Below are 21,177 nucleotides of genomic sequence, written 5' to 3' on the forward strand. Positions count from 1 at the left end.
AAGCTCCTCCATGATGCCTGAGGTGAAAGGTTATACCAGCATTCTAAAACAGGAGTTTTAGTTTTGTTCAGGGAATTATTTATAAAGAGAAAAAAATCAGTTATGTTATGAACCTGTTTTCAAAGTGGTCTTATGGCGCTTTTTAAAAGTAGCCTCACAGAGATGAGCAAACAGCGTGTTAGAACTGATATATTATTTACATTGCATCATCAGATTCAGTCTCCTCAATTTTACATTGGTTTTACCTTTTAGGAAACTAAGGTCCAAAGTGTTCAACTATAGTGCCCTGGGGGACTCAGCCCATTAGTGGCAGTGTTGGGTCTTGGACCCCATGTCATTCCAAATCTAAGTTCAGAGTTCTCTTGCATTATCAGGATCCACAGAGAAATGTAGGATTACTGAAACCGGTTCCATTCCCTAGCCTCATCTAACAGTCACTCCAGGATTATAAATACAGTTTCTTCCTAATGAAATTAGTAGTACAAGGAATTGTTTCCTGTATCAAGGATCTGTATGAATTGAGATAAATGATGATTATAAATCCCAATAGTAAACTCTCCTATAACTTTTCTGGTTCCTATTCCCATTTCAGTTAACCTTTTACCATTTGCTGTTGGCTTTGTTGCCATAAACTAGTTAGTGCAGATAGTAATATCTGGCCAAAAGGACTTATAATCTCTCTCTAATATTGATAAATTGGTGGAGAGATTTTCAGGAATACAATTTATACATAAGTCCCTGTTTCTACTGTATTCTTCAAATGATTTGATTGGAATCCCTTTTTGGTGTTCAATCCTTTTATAAGTAATTAAGCCACAACTTTAAGAATAAATCTAGTTATTTAATATTGAGCACTGTTTATAACAATATATACCAACACATTATTGTTGCACTTATGAGAAGAAATATCAGGCTTATAATATATTTGAATTTGAAATCATTACAAAGACATAATGCAGGAAAAAAAAAATAAAATGAGCTGGATACAGTGTAGCACCCCCGTAATCCCAGTGATTCCAGAGCCTGAGGCAGGAAGATTGCAAGTTTGAGAACAGCCTGGGCAACTTAAGGAAGACCCTGTCTCAAAGTAAAAAGTAAAGGACTGGGATGTAGCTCACCAGTAAAAGTGCCCCTGGGTTCAATTTCCATACTACAATAATAATGGTGATGATGATAATGATGACAACAATAAATAAAATAAAATTAGAGGAACTGTATTTATAGGACATTTTAAAAGATCAAACAGAGAAAATCATGTCCTCTCTATTGCTATTTTAATTTCCAGCATCTGAACTGAAATTTAGTGAACAGATCAGTCTGTAAAATATTGAGAATGTAAAAGAACTTATGAACAAAAAATTAAAACAACCAAAAATAATGAATAAAACACTCTTCATTATATTAGGGAACTGATGCTTATATTTGTTCTTTTTCATGGTGAAAACAAACAGCTTTAATATTCAGACCTGGGTGCACCCATGTTTCAGAACACTCTGAGAGTACTCTGTGATGCCTGGGATATGCTAAGTCCCTGCATCCAAAGTATGCTTCTGCCTTCCTATTAAAGTTGCCTAGTCTGTGATGAACTTGAATATATTCCAGTTCTAAACACTTCTGATAGTAGACTTGTTGCCTGGACCTAAACTATTTCAAAGTTCTTTCATAGGAAATAAGTTACCTTTTAAAATTAGAGAAAATAATTTTCTTTTTTTTTCCACTTTATTGGGATTGCAGAAACTATTAGACAAATTGTATTCATTTTCTTCTCCCATACTTTGTGGAAGAAGATTGCCTCCTCTTTTGGATATGATGGGATAGATATCTAATATTGTCATGCATTCATATTTGTATGCCTGTAAAGTGTGTTTAGGTTATTCTGAGATCAAAGTACCTTATAGTTAGAGAGGGAGAATTTACTTACTTTTTATTTCAAATGTTCTAATAAACTTTGTTTAGATAAGAAACACATGGGACATATGGGGCCAAACAGTGTTCTCCCAAGGGCAGTTTTTATGGCCGATGTGAAAATGTTATGTTCTAATCCCTGATACTCTTACTTGTCTTTGTCAATAAGCATTGCCTTAATATCCCATAAATGCATTTTCCCCTCTGTGTTTATAAAATTAATGGCAATTAAGAAGGGGCCCAGGCATTGCTGCCTTCCCCCTACCAACTTCACTGTGGTGGAAAACGAGAAGTAGATATTATTCACTGACCTGGGTGAGGGCTAGCTTCATATGCATGCAAACCATGGAGTTAGTCAAACAGGGACTGTCCCCTGAAGAGTGATGTGCTTTGCTTAAAGCCCTACTATCACTGTTTCAACATTCTTAATAATTGATGAACAAGAGATCCTGCATGCTCATTTAGCATTGTACACTTCAGGTTATTTTCTTGGTCCTATCATGTGTTCTTCTTTACTATGTTGCTGGGCCCTTGGCCTACAATCATACTCTGTCAACACATGCAATCTCTCGTTTAATCAAAGAAATAAGCAAATAAAAACCTTTTTACAAAACTAGATATTTAAATGATTAACTTCCAAAGAACTGTTTCCTATGGAGGGCTTTTGACTTACTGATTTTTAGTACATTGAGAAAAGTATCCAAGTAGATTTCCAGTCGCACAGTTCTTACTTGGATGTTTTTGTTAATTTTGAACTAAGTAGTGCTGGTTTTATGTTTAAAAAAAAGAATTGAGTATAATGCTCAGGTTCTGTCTTTAAAGTGTTAATTTGGAAACATTTCAATTGAAATGTGTTTTCTCACTTTTATTTTGGATAATATGCTATTTTTTTTTTGCAATATTGAGAAATGTAGCTTTATCATATGAATTGAAGCATTAGCATTAGGAAAAAGTTCCATTGTTTTTTAAGAATAATATGTTACTTGGAATTATAAAGAATTTTAAAACATGGCATTTAAAAGTAGACCCATCAACCCCCGCTCTCACTGAGCTTTGGATACAGTTTCTGCCTCTTTGGTGCCACCCAGTATGTTCAGTTTTGTTGTGGTTGCAGGGGTCTTCTTTGTGACTCTTTGGTAAATGGAATTTCCCTTTCTCTTAAGTCTTTGGAGAATGGGTTAGTGTTTACTCACTGTCTTTTAAAGCTGGGCCCCAAACTTTTCCCTTTATACATATTGGGGAAAAACATTCCAAGGGCCCCTGCTTCTTTGTTCTCATCCAAGCCCACAATTAGCTGTAGTTCCTTCCTGTAGCAAGGAGGCGGAGGAAGGGGTGGTCCAACAGTCATTTACTGCCTGCGAGAAAGTGCTCAGCCAGTTTCTTTGTCCTTTTTGTCAGGGACGGCTGCCTCCCTAATTGTACTGCTGTAGGGAAGCACGTGCCTTTGGGTGCATTATCTGATTCCTACAGGAGGTTAGGGAGTGCTTTGTATACTGACCCTTAACTTGAACACAAATAATATCTTTTCAACCCCCTTTCCAGGCAGTTGCCTCAGGCTTGGATACCTAAGAGCTTTAGTTCAGCCAGGGGCGTGGACACATCTGTACCAGACTGGGCCTCAGGTTTTATTTTCCTTCTGTAGTTGCTTTACCTATAGTTCTGCCACACCTGTCAGGAGGGGAAGCCCAAGATGGAGGATAGGAGAGGGGCAGGAGCTATAGAAGTCAGAGGGGAGAGAAGGCGAGACCAACAGCTGCTCTTGTCAGCAAGGGGATAAGTGTAAAGAGATTAATAGTTATTTGCAGAGCAAATGGGGAGGTGGCATTCAGCAGTGGAATGCGAATGCATGAATGTCATGGAATGGGCGTGCGACTATTAACATTTAGACAGATGCTCTCTGGACTGAATGGAATGGCTGAGTTCGTTTCTCCTCCTCATGTAAAAAGAATTAAAGTTAAATAGAATAATTTTATTATACTTAGAGTTTAAAATTTAAAAAGAATTCCAAGCCCCTCTTTCTTAGTGAGTTTGTTCTTCATGGTTTTCCTCAGCTTGAAGAGGTATTCCAATGGAAGAGCCAGCTTTCTTGCTTCTTTAACAAATGCGTAATGATAGGGCTGCCTTCTTCTTGCTTTTGATCTCTCCCTATTTCAATAACCTGAAGAAAATATGAGATTCCCATGTGTCAAAGGGCTTTACAAAGGGAAAACTGTTGCTTCTTCTGGAAATGTGCTCAATTAAACTAGGCTTAGGACGCTGACTCAGCTGATCAGGCCCTGGATGTGATGGCCTGGTGTGACAGAGCCCTGGACTCAAAGCAGGTTTAGTCTCTAAATTTCTACTCTACTGATTAGCTGATGCTTCTTACCTCCCCTCTCTGGTAGTCATATAATAAGTTGTTCTGTAGGTGAAATGGGAAGAAATTAATCTGTTCTTTTCACAAACATCTTACTGAGTCCTTGACACTAATGCTCAGGCCCATTCACATAGAAGACATGAAAGAAGCTGGCAGATGGAGTGACATGAGCTGATGCACTTCTGAACCATATTGAGCAGAGGATTTTATTCATGATTAAATTGTGATTCCCTTGTACATGTTCTACTCTAGTAAAATACAAAGAGCTACAAAGAAAAAAAATATTTTTTATTTTAAAATTTAGACCAGGTTTAGATGATACAGTAGCACTTTACTTTAAAACATATAGTTGAAGTTGGGCACAGTGGTGCAGGCCTTTAGTCCCAGCTACTGCAGAAGCTGAGGCAGGAGGAGCACCTTAGCCAGGTAGTTCCACACCAGTCTGGGCAACGTGGCTGGAAACTCATCTCTAAATAAATTAACTAATTAAAAATATTTACATAAGATTTTCCTTTACCTGCTAGCTACCCATTCCCCCCCCCGCCCCAGTCTTTGTGACACTAGTTTGTGGGATGGGATTGAGGGAACATTATTGGTGCTCTGGGATAGAATTTGGAAGTATAAGAGCAAGAAAAAACTTGAAGATTATTTCATTTTGTCACATATGGATACACACACACTCGCATATATATATATATCTCACTTGCCCAGTTTGATGGTCTTCCTCACCCACTGGGGTTTCTCCCAATTCCAAATTGAGATGTTTCCTGTTCTTTTTACCACCTTCCCTGTGTGTGTGTGTGTGTGTGTGTGTACATACATGAATGTCATGGAATGGGCGTGCAGCTATTAACATTTAGACAGATGCTCTCTGGATTGAATGGAATAGCTGAGTTTGCTTCTGCTCCTCATGTAAAATAATTAAAGTTGAATAGAATAATTTTATATAATACAATATATTATTATATTGATCATATAATAATACATGCATATATATATAGTTTTACATATATATAAAACAATATGATGCTTAAATCCCTTAAATGTATCAAGTGGTCTTTCTCATTCTGAATACTATATGCCCCCTCCCTAGGGGAAGTCACAGCTGTGGTATAGTGCTTCTTTGTTTTGAAGTATCCCTAAGCATCTTCTGAGCACAGTGCACTTTTTTTGCCTAGTCTGTGAATAAGCATGTATTCTACTTGCAACACTCTTGAGGATACCCAAAGGCATCATAAGAAACCTGTGAACTGTGAAGATCATTACAAACATAGGCCTCCAACTCCTCTTGACATTTCTGTGTATCACAGATTGCCTGTTTTACTTTTCATGTGAAATCTTTGGGGCCTGAAGGGGACTTCTTTAGAAATACGCACCACATGATGCCTGTTTTGGAGTATACTGATCTTGGCTTAGATGGCTGATGTTAGGGTTTCTGGGTGTTCTTGCAGCCACAGTACACGAACCTGGGGCTCCTAAACAGCATGGACCAGCAGATTCAGAACGGCTCCTCGTCCACCAGCCCCTACAACACAGACCATGCGCAGAACAGCGTGACAGCGCCCTCGCCCTATGCGCAGCCCAGCTCCACCTTCGATGCCCTGTCACCGTCGCCGGCCATCCCCTCCAACACTGACTACCCGGGACCGCACAGCTTCGATGTGTCCTTCCAACAGTCGAGCACTGCCAAGTCTGCCACCTGGACGGTAAGATCCCCGGCATACATTGCCATCTCGCCTTGCCCAGTACCAGGGTCTTCCTCATCCACTGGGGTTTCTCCCAATTCCAAATTGAGACATTTCCTGTTCGATTTACTAACTTGCCCCAAACCTACCTCTACAGCTGCACACAGCACCCTGAGTTAGTTCAAATGAATACTGATTTAAAATGTTGAAAGAAAAAGAAAGAAACCCTTTCTTTATATAACTTTTCTAAGAATACATATTCTTTCAAAAATTAAAAATGATTTATTCTATTTTACAGTTTATAATGCATTCTAACACAATAATGGCTCAAATATAAGGGAGAAACTTACAAAGCTGGTTTTAACAGGCTGATCAAAGAACGCTCCAGACCAAAATGGCATGCATGTTTATAAAAAAAAAAAAAAATTAACATTTACATGGATTATACAAATCTTCCAACTATATCATCTTATTGAAAAATAACTTTAGAATTATTTTCACAATTCTTTTTCTCTGTGGAAAAATATGATTCTTTGAAAATTTTTTTTTCATTTTTACCCTTTATATAGTATCTTGTTCACTATAGACTGGATTCCAGTGGTACAAAGTTTATTAAATTATCTACACTCATAATGTTGACGACATTCCAGCACAATTTCACATCTGTTCCCTCATTTTGATCTCACATCTTTGTGAAGTAGGTAGGACCATTTTATAACTCCTTTTGTGCTAGTGAGGAAAGCTGAAGAACAAGGAGATTAAGTTGGATAAAAATCCTGAAATTTACAGAGGCTTTTGTGTAGCTGGGTGGATTTCTGATGTCTGCCCTCCCCATTGTATCCTTTCCTTTTCCACTATTTCACATCAGGGTGTCTGTCACAAAATTGTCCTAAAACTTATTTTATTTTACTGTGTTCCTTTTATGGTGTGCAAAGTGGTTCTGTCACAGCTCATATTTCAACCATGAAGTCTAAGTAGCAGCTTAAAACTCTGTCTTTGCTCCACATGTTGCTAATCAATTGTGTGATAATCTTTAGTCTCTTTTGTATTTATAATCCTGGAGATGGATACTGCAGGTGAGTAACTTAAGAGTTACAGGCCTCATATAGATGGTTGATTGATCTAAGTAAGATTCTGAGACCAGGATGACCATTTTGTAAAGGGGACACATGTGGCTTAAGATGGTGATCACTAGTTGGACATTTATAATCTCAGCTCTTCAAAGCTAACCGCTACTTGCTAGCTTTACTGAGTCAGGACTCCACTGTATTATGAATGGACTTGTCTGAGAGGATGATGGGCATATTGAGGTCACTAAAAAAATAACTTCTTCCCTTCTAAAATCATGTAAGAACCATGGGGATGAAGCTTGCTACAAGTACATCAGATCAATCCCATCTCCTCACAAAGAAATCTTAAGGTCTTTCTGCAGTTAGCACATTCCCCAGCCATCTTCATTCAAAGCTCTTCTCTGAGAGAGTATATTGTCTCACAAAAAGCATTGGGGATCTCCACCTAAATAATATAATAGAAAGAAAATAAAGAATTTTTGTGTAATGCATTGGTACAGTTTCCTTCTAAATAACAGCAGTAATGTCAATACCATGAAAAAAAGCATAGGCACTTGGGTGTTGAGAAAAGAGTAAAGATTAAGAGCTGGAAAACATGGATTCTAGTCTTGATCTTCTGTGTGACCTTAATTAATCACTTCATCTTTCTGGCATTCAGCGTGTGCATCAGATTGGGATGAAAACAGTGAACTTAAACTATGTTTCCTGATAGTCTTAATAATCAGCACAGGAAGTTCTGAGAAGGAATTTGATTATAATCAAGTATTTTGTCTGCCATTCATGAGCAACCTTTGCTAAGTAATTTGCGTCTTTTGGATTTCTGTTTGTCTACTGCCTACTTTGTAGATTTTAGAGAAGATGCTTCATACTAGTACATTGCATGGTGTTTACATTTTAATTAAGTTTCTTTCTTGCTTACAAGTAAGCAATTATTTAGGCTTAGTTGCATTTCTTATTTTAGGCTTAGTTGCATTTCTTCTAAATCTAGGACACTTGAACCCTTGTCTGAGTAGCTGCACCTAAGAAGATATTCTTTTCTTAGTCATGGATACCTGTATATACCATAGCATCATGTAGTACTTTGGGCCAGTTTATATATCCTTACATATATACACAAAGTCCTCAAATTTTTGAAAATATTTTCTCATATATTTATCTCAGCTGAGCCTTATGACTACGTCTCTTATCCCCAGTTTTATAAATGAGGAATTCAAGGAGTAAAACTTGCAAGGCTAATCACCAGCCAAGGAGGAAGATGAATATAAGGCCTACCTCTTTAGTTCAGGTTTCTCCTCCATCCTGCCTGGACTCTCTTTTTGGTTGATGGAAGGGTGGGGACACAATGGAGCAGACAGGCCCTGTGTAGTGTGGTGCTGTCCTCTTGTATCCTTAAGCCCAACTGCTGGAGGATATGTTTTTGGTGCTATATTGCACATCTATTTTTCTAGCCATCTGTACTTTTAAAGCAACTTTTTAAAATAAAATTATACATTTTAGAATTGCTCACATACTGTTATTTGGGTGACACCATGCTTACTGTATAGTCTTCTGATAATTATTCAAGAATCTTTCTTCTACCCTTCATCACTTGTTATCCAGTCCTGTTGAATTTGCCCTTTGAATTTTCTGGTTTTTCTCTCAGAATTGCTGTCAAAATATAACTAACATATTTAAAGCATATACGCATTTTTCCTTTGCTTTTTTCGAATTAAAATCATAAATGTGATTATGGTTCCAGTTCAATAAAAATATGATATTTATTTTAAACTTCCTTCAATGAAATAAAGTAAAACGATAACATTATTCCATAGTATCTATTTTATATACACATATACTTACAAAGTAGTACTCAATTTAAGATTTAATTTCAGATTTTATTTTTCCACAATTTATCACTAGTCATAGAGGCCTATCACTTAATACCGTGTGCACTGCTTATCTTGTATTTTAGTTGGAAATCATCAGCCTTAGGACAGTTGAAAAAATGATGGTTTGGAGATGGCAAGAAAACCAAGTGTAGATAGACTTCAACTTTCGAATTTTCTAGTAGTGTATGGACTTTCCCTTCAAATTCAATCTCTCTAAACCTTACTTTTCTCACCTACAAATGAGTATGTTAATATTTTCTTTTTCATGACAATTTCACAACCAGTAAATTTGCCTCTCAGTGCCTGGCTAGTCACAGGCATACAGGTATTCATTGAGTCTGAATTTGAATCCTGTTATTTCATGAGTTTATTATAGTTTCCTTGAGGGGTCCATTGCACCACAGGTGATAATCTGAGAGAATGTGAAGTAAAATGTCCACTACCTTATTTTTTCTTAAATGTTTTTGGTCCATTAACATGCATACTCCAGCCCCAAGGAGCTGTGATACCATCCACTATACATATACATGGCCAGGTGATAACCTGCTCTCCCGAATACAGGGCTGAAGCTGGCTGCACTGCCTTCTGAGCCAGCCCAAGTGGGGCCTCCTTGCCAGCACTAGGAAGGACCCTTCCCAGATTTAAAGACCAGTTAACTTCAGGCATCTATTCCTTGCTCTTAATTTTGCTTTATTTATGGGGATATCTTTCGTATTCTTCTGTGTTAAATAAAAAATAACAATCGGCTTCACTTATTTAAGAGTATGCATATTAATCTACAGTGACAAACTTGTAGAATAACCTAAACACCATGGCAGGACCAATTCAATAAACTGTAGCCTATCCATATATCAATATGCTGTGAGGCCATTAAACAGAAGCATACTTATTTGAAATGCTTTTGGAGGAGCTGGAAGGTCTTTCCATGGCACCTAATTGAAAACTCAGAGCCGGGGAGAAGAACCCCACTCCTGTGGCAGAGTGCTTTGTATTGGACTCCAGTGGCAAAGCTTTGTGTCAGTCTGTCTGTCTTGATTACTAGCCTCACACACCTTTAATAGTTTGAGAATTATTTTTGCACAGCCCATGGCTCACAGTACTCTTTGTACATACTGTGGAAACCCTCAAAGTATTTTGTTATTGTTAGTTATTTTTATATATATTTTATTGTGCTCAGACTGAGGTAATGAGCCTGCATTTAGGGTGAAAGATCACTTTTTCCTCTTCTGTCTTTATCTTGTCATGGACTTCAAGTTCTTTAAGGTAGATGCTCTGACCCAGGGTGGAGCACCATGTCAGATATAGGGTAGACCCTTTAATGAAGATTTAAAAACGTTTCCTTGTCTCTTCATGGTTAAAGGAAACAATTGTAGTTTCAAAGAGGAGCCTTCAGTTCTGACCCTGACTCTTAATTGTCCATGAATTTGGTCCCTTCTGCCTCTGCCCATGATTTATAGAGAGCATTCTCCCTTTGCACATCCTAATGATGCCAGACTCCTGACAAGTTCAGAGCATTGAAGAATCTGCCTTGAGCAAGTGGAGAGATTAGGGAGGTGTCCTTTGAAAGGGGGAACAGCCAGTTCCAGGGAGAGTTCCATTGATCCCAGCATATTGTTGCATTCTTGCAAACTTGTTCCCTTTGGCTCTGCAGACAGGCAGCTGAGATGTGTGGCCCACCCTCCCTGTCATCAGGTTACCTGTAATGTAAGACTTTTAGAAAAAGGCTGCCAGCTTGGCCGAAATCTAATGCAAGCCAGCGCATTGCATGGTCCTCTGGAATGTAGACTCTTAAGCATAGTCCATCAAAGGACGTGATGTACATACAAACTTTTCAATGGTAAATATGATTTATCAGCTTCCTTTCACAAAGGAAGCACTTCTGGCCTGGGGATGTAGCTCAGTGGTAAAAGGCAGGCTTAGCATGTATGAGGCCCTGAGTTCAATTCCTAGCACCACCAAAAAATAAAGAAAAATTTTTAAAAAAAAAGAAAGAAAAAGAAAACAGGAGCACTACTCCCCTCAAAAAATCTGAGCCTTAATTGGGGCTTTATCTAACGTAGTTGAGTGGCTCTTAGATTGTACTGGTGAAGGACAGGAGAGAAATTAGTAGCTTGTGTCAGTGATACATTTGTTCATAATGAGGCTTTTTTTCACTCTTTGCCCTAGCTGTTTTGTAAAGCATCTGAGATATGTATAGAGATGAATTTTTGTAATCCTATCATGATGATGAAAATGGTGACATTGAACATGTTGAGCCAGTATCCACACTGTTCCTCACTCAAATTCACAGAATACTGAGGAAGAATGTCTATGTGGTGATTCTTGGTGATGGTTCACGTCACTTATTTCTAGGGTTTGGATTTATAAATGTTGATGGTAAGGCCTGCTACTGCTGTTCTGGTCCAGAACAAGATACCTATCTGCACACTTGCCTGAATTCACTTAGATCAATTAGAGAAGTCAGTTTCATTTAATGTTTATCTCCCTCCCACACTGTTCTAAGTGATTTGTTGACTACACCATGGGATTTCTCTTTAAAAGACAATTTTTATATTGAGTTACTATATATGAATATTATGAGGACTGACTACTTATTCAACAAATAAAATTTAAAAAATTAAATAAAGCTTCTATTAGTCTTTTTTGTTTACTACAAAAGTTCTTTTTGGTTTTTCTCTTACCTTTTCATTGTTCTTTTTTCTTAAGTTCTCTATCCCTTCTTTCCTGTCTCCTATTCCTTCCCACCTTCTCCTCTTTTCCTCATTTACATTATTAGTAGTGGCCAATTTGGTATTTGTAGGTATCAGCAACTGCTTGGTATCTTGTTTTTCTACTTTCCTGGAATGATGGAATAATATGGAGAAGATTATCATATGAATTAATCATCATAGACATTTTCCTCAAGATCAGGATTCAGATCATCAGGCCCTTTGCATTCAACAGATCATTTTGACTAATGATAGGCTGCCTCAGAGGTAGAAAGCTCAGATGCCATTGGGGAAACAGGATGGCAAAAATGAGCCAAATGGTGAATTCAGGGACTGTGGCAGGAGGAACTTGCATACCCTGCTTATAGAGTCATCTGCTTGACAGTTCCAGACTATTATGTGGGGGAAAGTTGGCCTAGCTTTAAAGACTGATTTTTAAAGAGCAGCTAGAAACTCAGGTTTTTATGTGATTTCCCCAGATCTTTAAATAACAGTAAAGAACTTTTTTTTAAGCTTTAATACACTCCAGGACTAACAGAAACAGTAGGCAAGCTGAATGCCATCCTGTGCAATGTGTTAACAGTGACTAAGGACGGTTGAAGTTCAAACAAAATAACTGTAAGCTAAAGCCAGCATCCTAGGAAGGCTTACTAGTAGTTGTATTTCATTCAGAAATAATAATTTCATACTCCTTTCAAAAGAAATGTGAACTATCCTCTTGCAACATTTAGCTAAGCAATGAATTATCAGAATATTTTTTTCTCAGTTTATTCTTAGAGTAAATGTCCTCCCTAATTTCCCATTACTAAAATTTTATTTTATAAAAAAAGGTCTGATATGCAGTATTGAATACTTGACATAGATTATTTTGTTTGTTTTTGTTCTTATCATTAGAGAATTTACAGAAACTCCATAATTTAACCATCTTGACCAAAGCTATAATCAGAAAAGGTCACTGAGATTTAAAAGGGCTTCAAATCAATTTTCTCAGCTTACTAACTGTTTATTTTTAATTGGTGTAATGTGCTATAACAAAAATCACCTGAAAATTGATGTATAAACAGAATAATGTCATAAGAGTTTTTTTTTAATGACTCAGGAAAAATATGATGTATCATTAAGGTCAACAGATATCCCTTAAAATGAATGTGTACTTAAAATCATTTCTGAGTGTTATGAGCCATTTATTATGGGATTGTTGCTCCTGGTGCATTCTCATATATGAGCTTTGTACCTTCTCCTGTTTTCACCCCCCCGCCCCAATTTAGCCATTTCCACAGTGTGGCCAAGTCTACAAGAGTTCCCACATCTTCTGGTGAAGGGCAGATGCTCAATTCTCATGAAGGCATTTAGCATTCGGTTGTCAGTTAATGAGCAAAAGCAATTCCATATAAAGTGAAACCTTGAATTTTATATCAGCAGCAATTAATATATTTACTTGGATCACTGTGGCTGAGAGGAGACCTGAAATAGCTTTTCTGCCCAACACCTTCCAATCCTTCTAGATTAAAGGGTTTGTTGTAGAATAGAAAGGTACTTTGAAGCCCTGCAGATGTGTTGTTGATATGGAATGTTTTTCAGAATAAGGGGTCCTGTAATTAGGCAGACAGAGGTCTAAAGGTACTGATCTTAGCAGATGTCTCTCCTGTGCTGTTTAATAATGATCTTGACACCAGTATCAGGCTCCTCTTGGCTGAAATTTAAAACAACATTTGATAGTAGATATAGACTCTAGATTTAGTTTATTCTGAGGTAAATTAGGGAAAGAATCTTACTTTACAAATAGAATTTGCCTTCTTATTATTTGTTTGATTTAATAATGAAGATTTATATGAAAAAGACTTTTTAACTTACCACCTTGTTATTATACTTGAAAGGTCTGAACATAGACAACATAAATTCTATGTGCTTTATGCAGAATAAATACTGAAATATCAAGTTCATCAATCAAATAGGAGCTCCTTCCTGGGTTATTTTCTAAATTTTTATTTTTGCTTTTCTTTTTATGCTGTTTGACCAGTATCATCTGCGAAAATATAAATCTTGTTTTCCTGTGAAACTTGTGAAAAATATAATGACTAGGTTGAGAAGACTATTTCAAAAGAATTTTTATTTAAATGGTTTCCAAAGTTCAGTAAAAAGGAAGAACAATGATTATTTAATTGTTCTTATTTGAAGTTGAGGAGGCTTCTGACAGACTACTGAAGATTATGACTCAGTAAGTAGAACACAGCATTCAGAAAGACCAATTATGGGTATTGATCGGCAATGTGAACTAGGGCATGTGGTCTTGTCTCTGCATTTATTAAGTAGATGTTATAATACTTATTTTGCATGATGTCTGGAGGCTTAAGTAAAGTTTATAAAGTGCTTTAGGAGCCTGAGAGATGAAGCTCTAAGAATCTAATGTGTTATTCACTCACCTGGATTTTTGTTACTAAGACTTACCATCTCAAATACTATATCATATCGGTATTTATAATTCAGCCAGTTTTCTGAGGTTTTCCGTTTTATACAAAAAATTGACATGAAACAATATAGATGTAAAGTTCCTAGACATAAATATTGGATTAAAAAATATTTTTTCTAATGTAAAAACATTACTTCTTTAAACATGAATAATTATATACTATTACCTGTTAATCAGTTATTTTTTTATTTCCTCAGTGTTTTATTGGCAACATTTTAGCAGACAAAAATAAAATTAAATGTGATTACTGTTACTGGATCATGAGAAGAAAAAATTAGGGCTGGGATTGTGGCTCAGCAGTAGAGTGCTTGCCTAGCACGCGTGACCCAGGTTTGATTCTCAGCACTACATAAAAAATAAAGGCATTGTGTTGTGTCCATCTACAAAAAAAAAAAAAAACTCTCTCTCTCTTTACAAAAAAGAAAAAATTACTTTTTTTGAATACAAAAATAAATATCCATATATATATATATATATATATTTTTTTTCACACACATTAATACTGGTTATAAATTGATAATTTGGGCCATAAAGATACTTCTTCCTTCTACCTTCCACCCTTCTTACTTTTTCCTTTATTCTTTTAACCTTTCTATACAAAATCATGGAATTAACAGATAGTACCTTTTAGAAATTATTTATAGTTTATCATTTGATAAAGTAGATTGATAAACAGGTTAAAAAAAGAATTTTTCTTAAGAAGAATTTGTAATAACTTTTTCTATACTTTCCCAGTTAGAATGGATGGTTAGAAAATGTGTTCCCATTGTGATGATTAATGGTATCTTTTTGAACTAACCCACATCAGAAATAACCTCTTCCTTTTTGTTTGTTCTCCCACCCAGACTGTGTGGAAATTATACAATTATAAATAAATACACAATGTTTTAAAATGTCTTTTGTCTAACTTTGTTCCCTTTGAGTTTAGGAAGATACATGGTAAATAACTGTTTTTAATATTGCCTAAGTCCGTCTTTTAAAAATAGAATTGACAGTTTCTACCAGTTATCACAAGACAACTCATTCTTTACGTTGTTTTATTCTCCCATAATACTCATGGTAATGGGTTATATTTTATTTTTATGTATCTTCAAAGATTTTAGCCTATGTTTTTGTGTGTAAAAGTCACAAAGCATATTTTGCAGATATTTATACTTTATGTCTGAGAAGCATGATATAATTTAATAAGCATTAATCATCTCTATACCTTTTCTTGTTGTTGTTAAAAGAATAAAGGAATCACATAGGAAGTGATGTAGATGAGAAAGACTTATCATTCTGCATCAGAACCAGAAGGAATTATAGACTTCCTGTTTAGTTTCTACTCAAAAACAAATATATGGCCATTTGTGTAAGTTTCTGTAACATATTCATATGTCAGAATGGATATTTTATCTAGCACATCATTTTCAGTCATAATGCTTATCTTCTCTTTGCACAAGTATGGAGGTCCAAGGGTAAGAATTGTGCTGAGTTAGGATGCTTCTGGTGCCAAACCTTGTTCTCCTCTCCGGGCTTGTGTGCCCTTGCCCACCCTGGACACCACTGAGCATCTGGAAGAAAGATGGTGCCTTGTGAACATGTGAAGGAAGCAGGAGTGGGTTAGTGCAGAGCATAGGTACAGTGGCCCAATCAGGTAGTGTCATCACATGTAATGGCAAAAACCTCATCATGAAAATTGAAAGCACTTTGGAACACAGCTTTCTTATACCCTGGAAAAGGAATTTGAATAAACTACAGCTAACTGCAGAAAAACTCAGTCTGCCGCTTTCCAGTGGCACACTGGTTCACCATCAGAAACAGGGATGTAAGGAAAGCACATTAGCAAGAAAGATTGAAGAATGGGAAATTGGTGTTGGACTACATTGTGAACTTCATCTGTATTTAGATCTATGAAAAAGTAGAATAAAAAATTCCATCCTTCCAATTTGCTTCAAGAATGAGCAAGCTGAGTTTATTGAGCAAATTTCCATTCTGCTTTTTTTTTCAGCCCAGTGTTCAACTATATTTATCCCAAATATTTTATATACAGCTATTTCAGAGTATTGGTTTAACTAGGATCATCCCTCTAGTTAGTAAATAAATATGTTTCTACTGTTAAAAAAATGAAAAAAGAAAGAAAGAATTGTTAGGAACAGTCTTTCAAGACTTTATAGACTTTTTTCTCACCCCTCACCCAAGAGTAATCATCTGCTTAGACACTTTGGGATGAGGAGTAGAGATGGGAAAGGATAACCAGAAGGAAAAATAGAAAAGAGGGGAAGTGAAATGGTTTATTAACAGATTTTAACCAAGCGTTTTACAAAAAGCTTAAAAAAAAAACACACTTTAAATTGGCTAGTGAGTTGTTTTAGACTCTGTAGCTCTGATGATATATTTTTATGGATATAGACATCTAATTTGAGGAAGAGACCCAAACCAATTTAAAAGATTGTAAAACACACCTAAACTCTTCACTTTCTTGATCACTGTGTTCTGTGGTCTCCTGGATGTATGTGAGGACATGCCCTCTCCTTTCCTTCAGTTGTCTTCCTGGGGGAGTTGACAGCTCTTTCAGGAAAGCAGAAGAAGGGACATTTCTTACTTTTGCCTAGCAAGCCTTGTTTCTTTTTGAGAACTGTTCATTTTCTTCAAAATATATTTTAGGTAGTTTTCATGAATAGATAAAAATTTTTGTATGCTTTTCTAAAATGCTTTGAAATTTCTAAAAAAGAAGATCTCTGTCAATATCCATCAATATCTGCCTGTATTTTATTGAGGAAAAAAATAGAAATTTATCAATAAAATTTTTAAGACCTTTTCTCCATGAAAACTACTGGTAGTTGTATTTCAGTGGTTAATGTCATTGTGTAATTGAAGCAGTATTTTCATGTAGCATATTTTTATTTATATGACCTTTAAATGTTAGAACTATTATTTTATTATAATCATTTTGGAATGTAGGTTTTTCTTTCTAATGACTCAGGCAGAACATAGCCCAACCTCAAGGAGTTTAGATCTGGTGCTTAGGCTTATGCTGTCTGCCTTTGATGTTCTTCTTGACCACAGTGATGTCTGCCTCCTAGAGACAGTGAGCCCTCATGTAAGGAAGAAATGGCCAGAGCTGTGTCATCATCTTTTCATGCTGGTCACATAGAGAGTCAACTTTGGTCATCATATGAAGCATCTTTCTGCACAAAGTAAATTGGAAAAGGAGGAAAGAGAATGGCCATTTTTTTTTCTTGGTTACTGCCCACACAATAATATGACTAGTAAGAGGTTATATCCTTTTAGGGCTTGTTTACAAGCATTTCAAGCTAGCATGTTTTCCTTTTGCAAATGGTTTAAAATTTTGTTTTGAAATTGTCACTTGAGCATGTGGTCGCAGGGCATAGATTAACTCTTTATGGCCTTCTTATATTGGTTGCCATTAGAATTTAGACTTCAGAAACAGAAAAAGAAATATTGGTATGATCTTCTTTCCACAAATTCCTGATTTAAAACAAAAATGTTCTCTTCTAAATTTCAATGAGGTTTCATAAAGCATGCAATCCTGTAAGATATAAAAGATTCTTTCAATGTATCCTTTTAATTTATTTTCAAGACTGATGATTACAGATACTGTATCTAGCACATCCTTTCCATTTTGTGAAAGCAGGGACTTCAGTTCTTTTACTAGTGGATTAAAAAAAGTGCCTGAGGAGACAGGTGATATACATACAGGACAGAATTCACCTTTGTGGTAAGATAGACCTGGGATTGAATTCCACCTCTTTCTCTTTATTTGGCCTGCTATACAACACTTTCCTTAGGGTAGTTTCCTTATCCAGAAAGTTGGATTATGCTCCTTTTGGTTGCAGTGTTATTGGTCGAATTTTATAATGAATAGAAAGTGTTTAACGCAGGGTCTGGTAAATGCTGACTTTCATTAGAATGGGTTGTGGATTTAGGATTAGAATACTGAATATGTCTTACTCACAGATATGGTGGGAACCATAGCAGAGAATTTACTCCATGGAGAAGCTCTGGCTTGTGATGACGAGCCTTCTACTATGTGGTAGAAGCAAGATTAGAACAGTACTTTTAATTTTTACCTCAATTAATAACAGAGTAAAATGAAAGTCTGCATATCCTGAGGATATAATCTGAAGTAGTCCATAGAAGACAAGTAATCATTGTTTTTTTGCAAAATATATTTCAGTTTTGCATTTTAATGATTTAGTGGTTGTTTAAGAAGCACAACTTTGAGATAAATTCAACTGTTCTGGAAGAAAACAGTGCAGGGGAGTCACTTTTATAGTCTTAATTGCAAACAGACGAGGCCCTGTGCTAAGGAATGGGGACCCTGTCCATCTGTTAGGCAGGGCTCTTTCCTTATCCCCAGCTTTCCTGAAACTAGCCACATTCTGGGCTTGTGTGAATAGCTGTGAAGGTCACAATGATCATGTGAGTGGAGAAGTCACAGGGAGGTGGATTCTGGCTCATCATGAAGAATTGTCAGGGTACTTGAGTGGAACACACAGCCTGTAGTGGTAGTGATCTTTTGTCTCTGGAGAATGTGAAGATGGAGGTAAGATCTTTGACTCAAGGTTTAGATGAGAAGTGAATCAAGTGTTCTCTGAAATTCCATCTGAGTTAGAGTTCTGTGCATGCTGAGAGGAGTCTTTTGTGGCTGGAAAGAGAGAAGGACTGTCATCAACCTGTTGTGCATGACTATTGGTTAAGTGAGGAAGAGACTAGACTGTCCACAGAAGCAGTGGAAGCAGCCAAGGAAAAAAACGCAGGACAAACCCATGCTTTTCCCAAGCTAGTGACTTTATTATTCTGCCTGAAGCTGTGCTCCAGTATAGGAGCTGTCAGCATTAGGTTAAGACATTTGACCATGTTGTAAGGGCAGTGTGCTGACTCTGAATAGCTTTGAGAACAGGAATCATTGTGCTCAGATCTGTATATAAAACAGATTAATCTGATGGTGTCTGCAGGTCACTGGGGGAGACCAGAGTAAAAAAGAGTGCTTTGGAAAATGCCAAGATAGGGCAGACACACAGTGCAGAGTCTGAGCACACATTTGTGACATGGCTTCCTGACATTGGAAAGATGGATCAGAGAAGGCAAGAGTTAGTTGCTAAAGTCACTGCTTCTAGGGGCTGGATAAGAAGATAGGAGAAATCGAGAGCCAGGAAAGGAGGCAAGATGATTAGATCATTTTTCTAGAGCAGAGCTGCTAGTAAAAAATGGGCTGCCATTCTCTAGCTGGGACCTTGGCAAATTGCCTTACCTCCCTGGTGCCTCAGTTTTCTCATCTTAAAATGATGATAATGATGCCTACCCTCCAGGGCTGCTGTGAGGATCAAATGAGATAATGAGGTAAAAGTGGTTTGTGAACTAGGAAGCCTATCCTCATGCAAACTGCTACTGCTGCCTTGGGATACAAGCAGCAGGTAAGCCTTGTAGCTTCCTGTCTTGCAAAATGAACTTCACATCCTTTCACCCAGGGTCCAGGCTGAAGGTAATGGTTGAACAAGATGATTCTTATCCAACCTATTTCAAAACTTCCTACCACATTCTCTCTCACCCCTGGTAATAAAAGCCAAAAGCCTACCAACTGCCAAAAACTTGACCCTTCTACCTTTCCTCTCTCCCTAAGGAGAAGCATAAGCAGTCTAGACAATAGATTTTACACTTTTTTTCCTAGACGGATTGGAAGGGCTGGCTGTGGGAGAGAAGAGCCTTTTCATGAGACTCTCCTATCTGGGGCGTGCTGTGGATGCTGTTAAACTATCTGCTTCCCTAGAGAGACTGCTGTTTTCTTGCGGCCCCTTACTCATAGTATATGTCCACAGGTACATGAATGACTGTGCCTAGATCAGAAGCCATACCTGCTAGGGATGGATTTTCCTCCTGAAGCACCAGTGAGGGGAGAGGCCTGGTCAGAATTCTCATGACTGAATCATTTCATGAGCTAATGTCTCCAGCTTTCTGAGTCAGTGATAGCCCAGGCATTGGTTTTGTAGGTTTAAGAAAGAGAGAGAGGATACAGGTTAGACTCCCTTCTCGGCACTAGCTCATACAGAGGGAAAGCAAGCTTGATGTTTCAAAAATCTGGTATTTGGTCCCCTCTCCTCTATCAGAATGTAGATGAATAGAATAGGTTAAGAGTTAAGAATAATAAAACTCTGTGGTGTGTGTGTGTGTGTGTGTGTGTGTTGTTTTGCTTCAGGCAAAGTAGGTGAAATGATGTGTTTGGGAGATGAATGTTCTTGTAATAGGCAAGACGTAGCTTGCAGGAAAACATCTGTAACCAACCCATTCTGTATGAGATAGGGCCAAGACTTGTTTGTGCTTCAGTGCCTGTTCAAACACGTCTAACTTTAAGAAGATTTATAAAGTTTTAGAGGATTACTTTTAAAGTATTATTTCCTCATGTAACAGGCATATGTATTGATAGTCTGGTTAAAATATACATCTTGATAAAATTCAGAGAGTGTGAGTATTGAACTAAGTGGTACAAAAACATGGTTATCAATGTGAAGTGGATATAATATTATTAGGAATATCAGGAGTAGAACAAATATATATTGCTTTCCAAGTTTTTAAATGTTCATGGCAGATATTTTGTAAAAAAAAAAAAAAAAAAAATCAGAAGTACCTGAATCTTTGCTCTCAAATACACTGAGATATTGCTTAAAATTTGATTAAGAAGAAGATAGCAGAAATCAGGGGGAATAGTCTTTAATAATAATAATAATAATAATAATATCAAATAACAGAATTTTTCATTGTATCTACCACTCTTTGTCCTTTTATTTATCTTTATAAGAGCAAATCTCTTATGGGAAAGATGGAGGAGGTCTTAGTTTGTTTTTTTTTTCCTCCCAAATAGACATTACTATCTACATGCTTTAATAAACAGTGATATTTTATGGCAGTGATGTACTTTCTCAAAACATACTTTGAGAACAAAATTACAGGTATGTGTTGTAGTTTGTATCAAATGTCCAGAGTTCATAAGAAAGACTGCTCTTGTTAAAGATTTAAAATACTTAGGAAACTTAAAGTTCAGTAGTTTTTAGTAAAATGAATCATTTAAGCCTCCACAAGGTGAGCTGATGTAATAAAACTTTTCTAGATTACAA

At 36.7% G+C, this 21,177-nt stretch overlaps 1 protein-coding gene across 12 annotated transcripts in view; it reads left to right on the plus strand.

Moving 5' to 3' along the window:
• Nucleotides 1–21,177, plus strand: part of Tp63 (tumor protein p63) — a 212,560-nt gene that overhangs the window by 134,426 nt on the left and 56,957 nt on the right. For all 12 annotated transcript variants that reach the window (XM_015499990.2, XM_048804062.1, XM_015499991.2 and 9 more), the window contains one exon: nt 5,713–5,967. In XM_015499990.2, the coding sequence (XP_015355476.2) occupies nt 5,713–5,967 (255 nt within the window). The remainder of the gene's footprint in view (nt 1–5,712; nt 5,968–21,177) is intronic.

This window comes from Marmota marmota, unplaced genomic scaffold (genome assembly GCF_001458135.2).
Source record: "Marmota marmota marmota unplaced genomic scaffold, marMar, whole genome shotgun sequence".
NCBI lineage: Eukaryota > Metazoa > Chordata > Mammalia > Rodentia > Sciuridae > Marmota > Marmota marmota.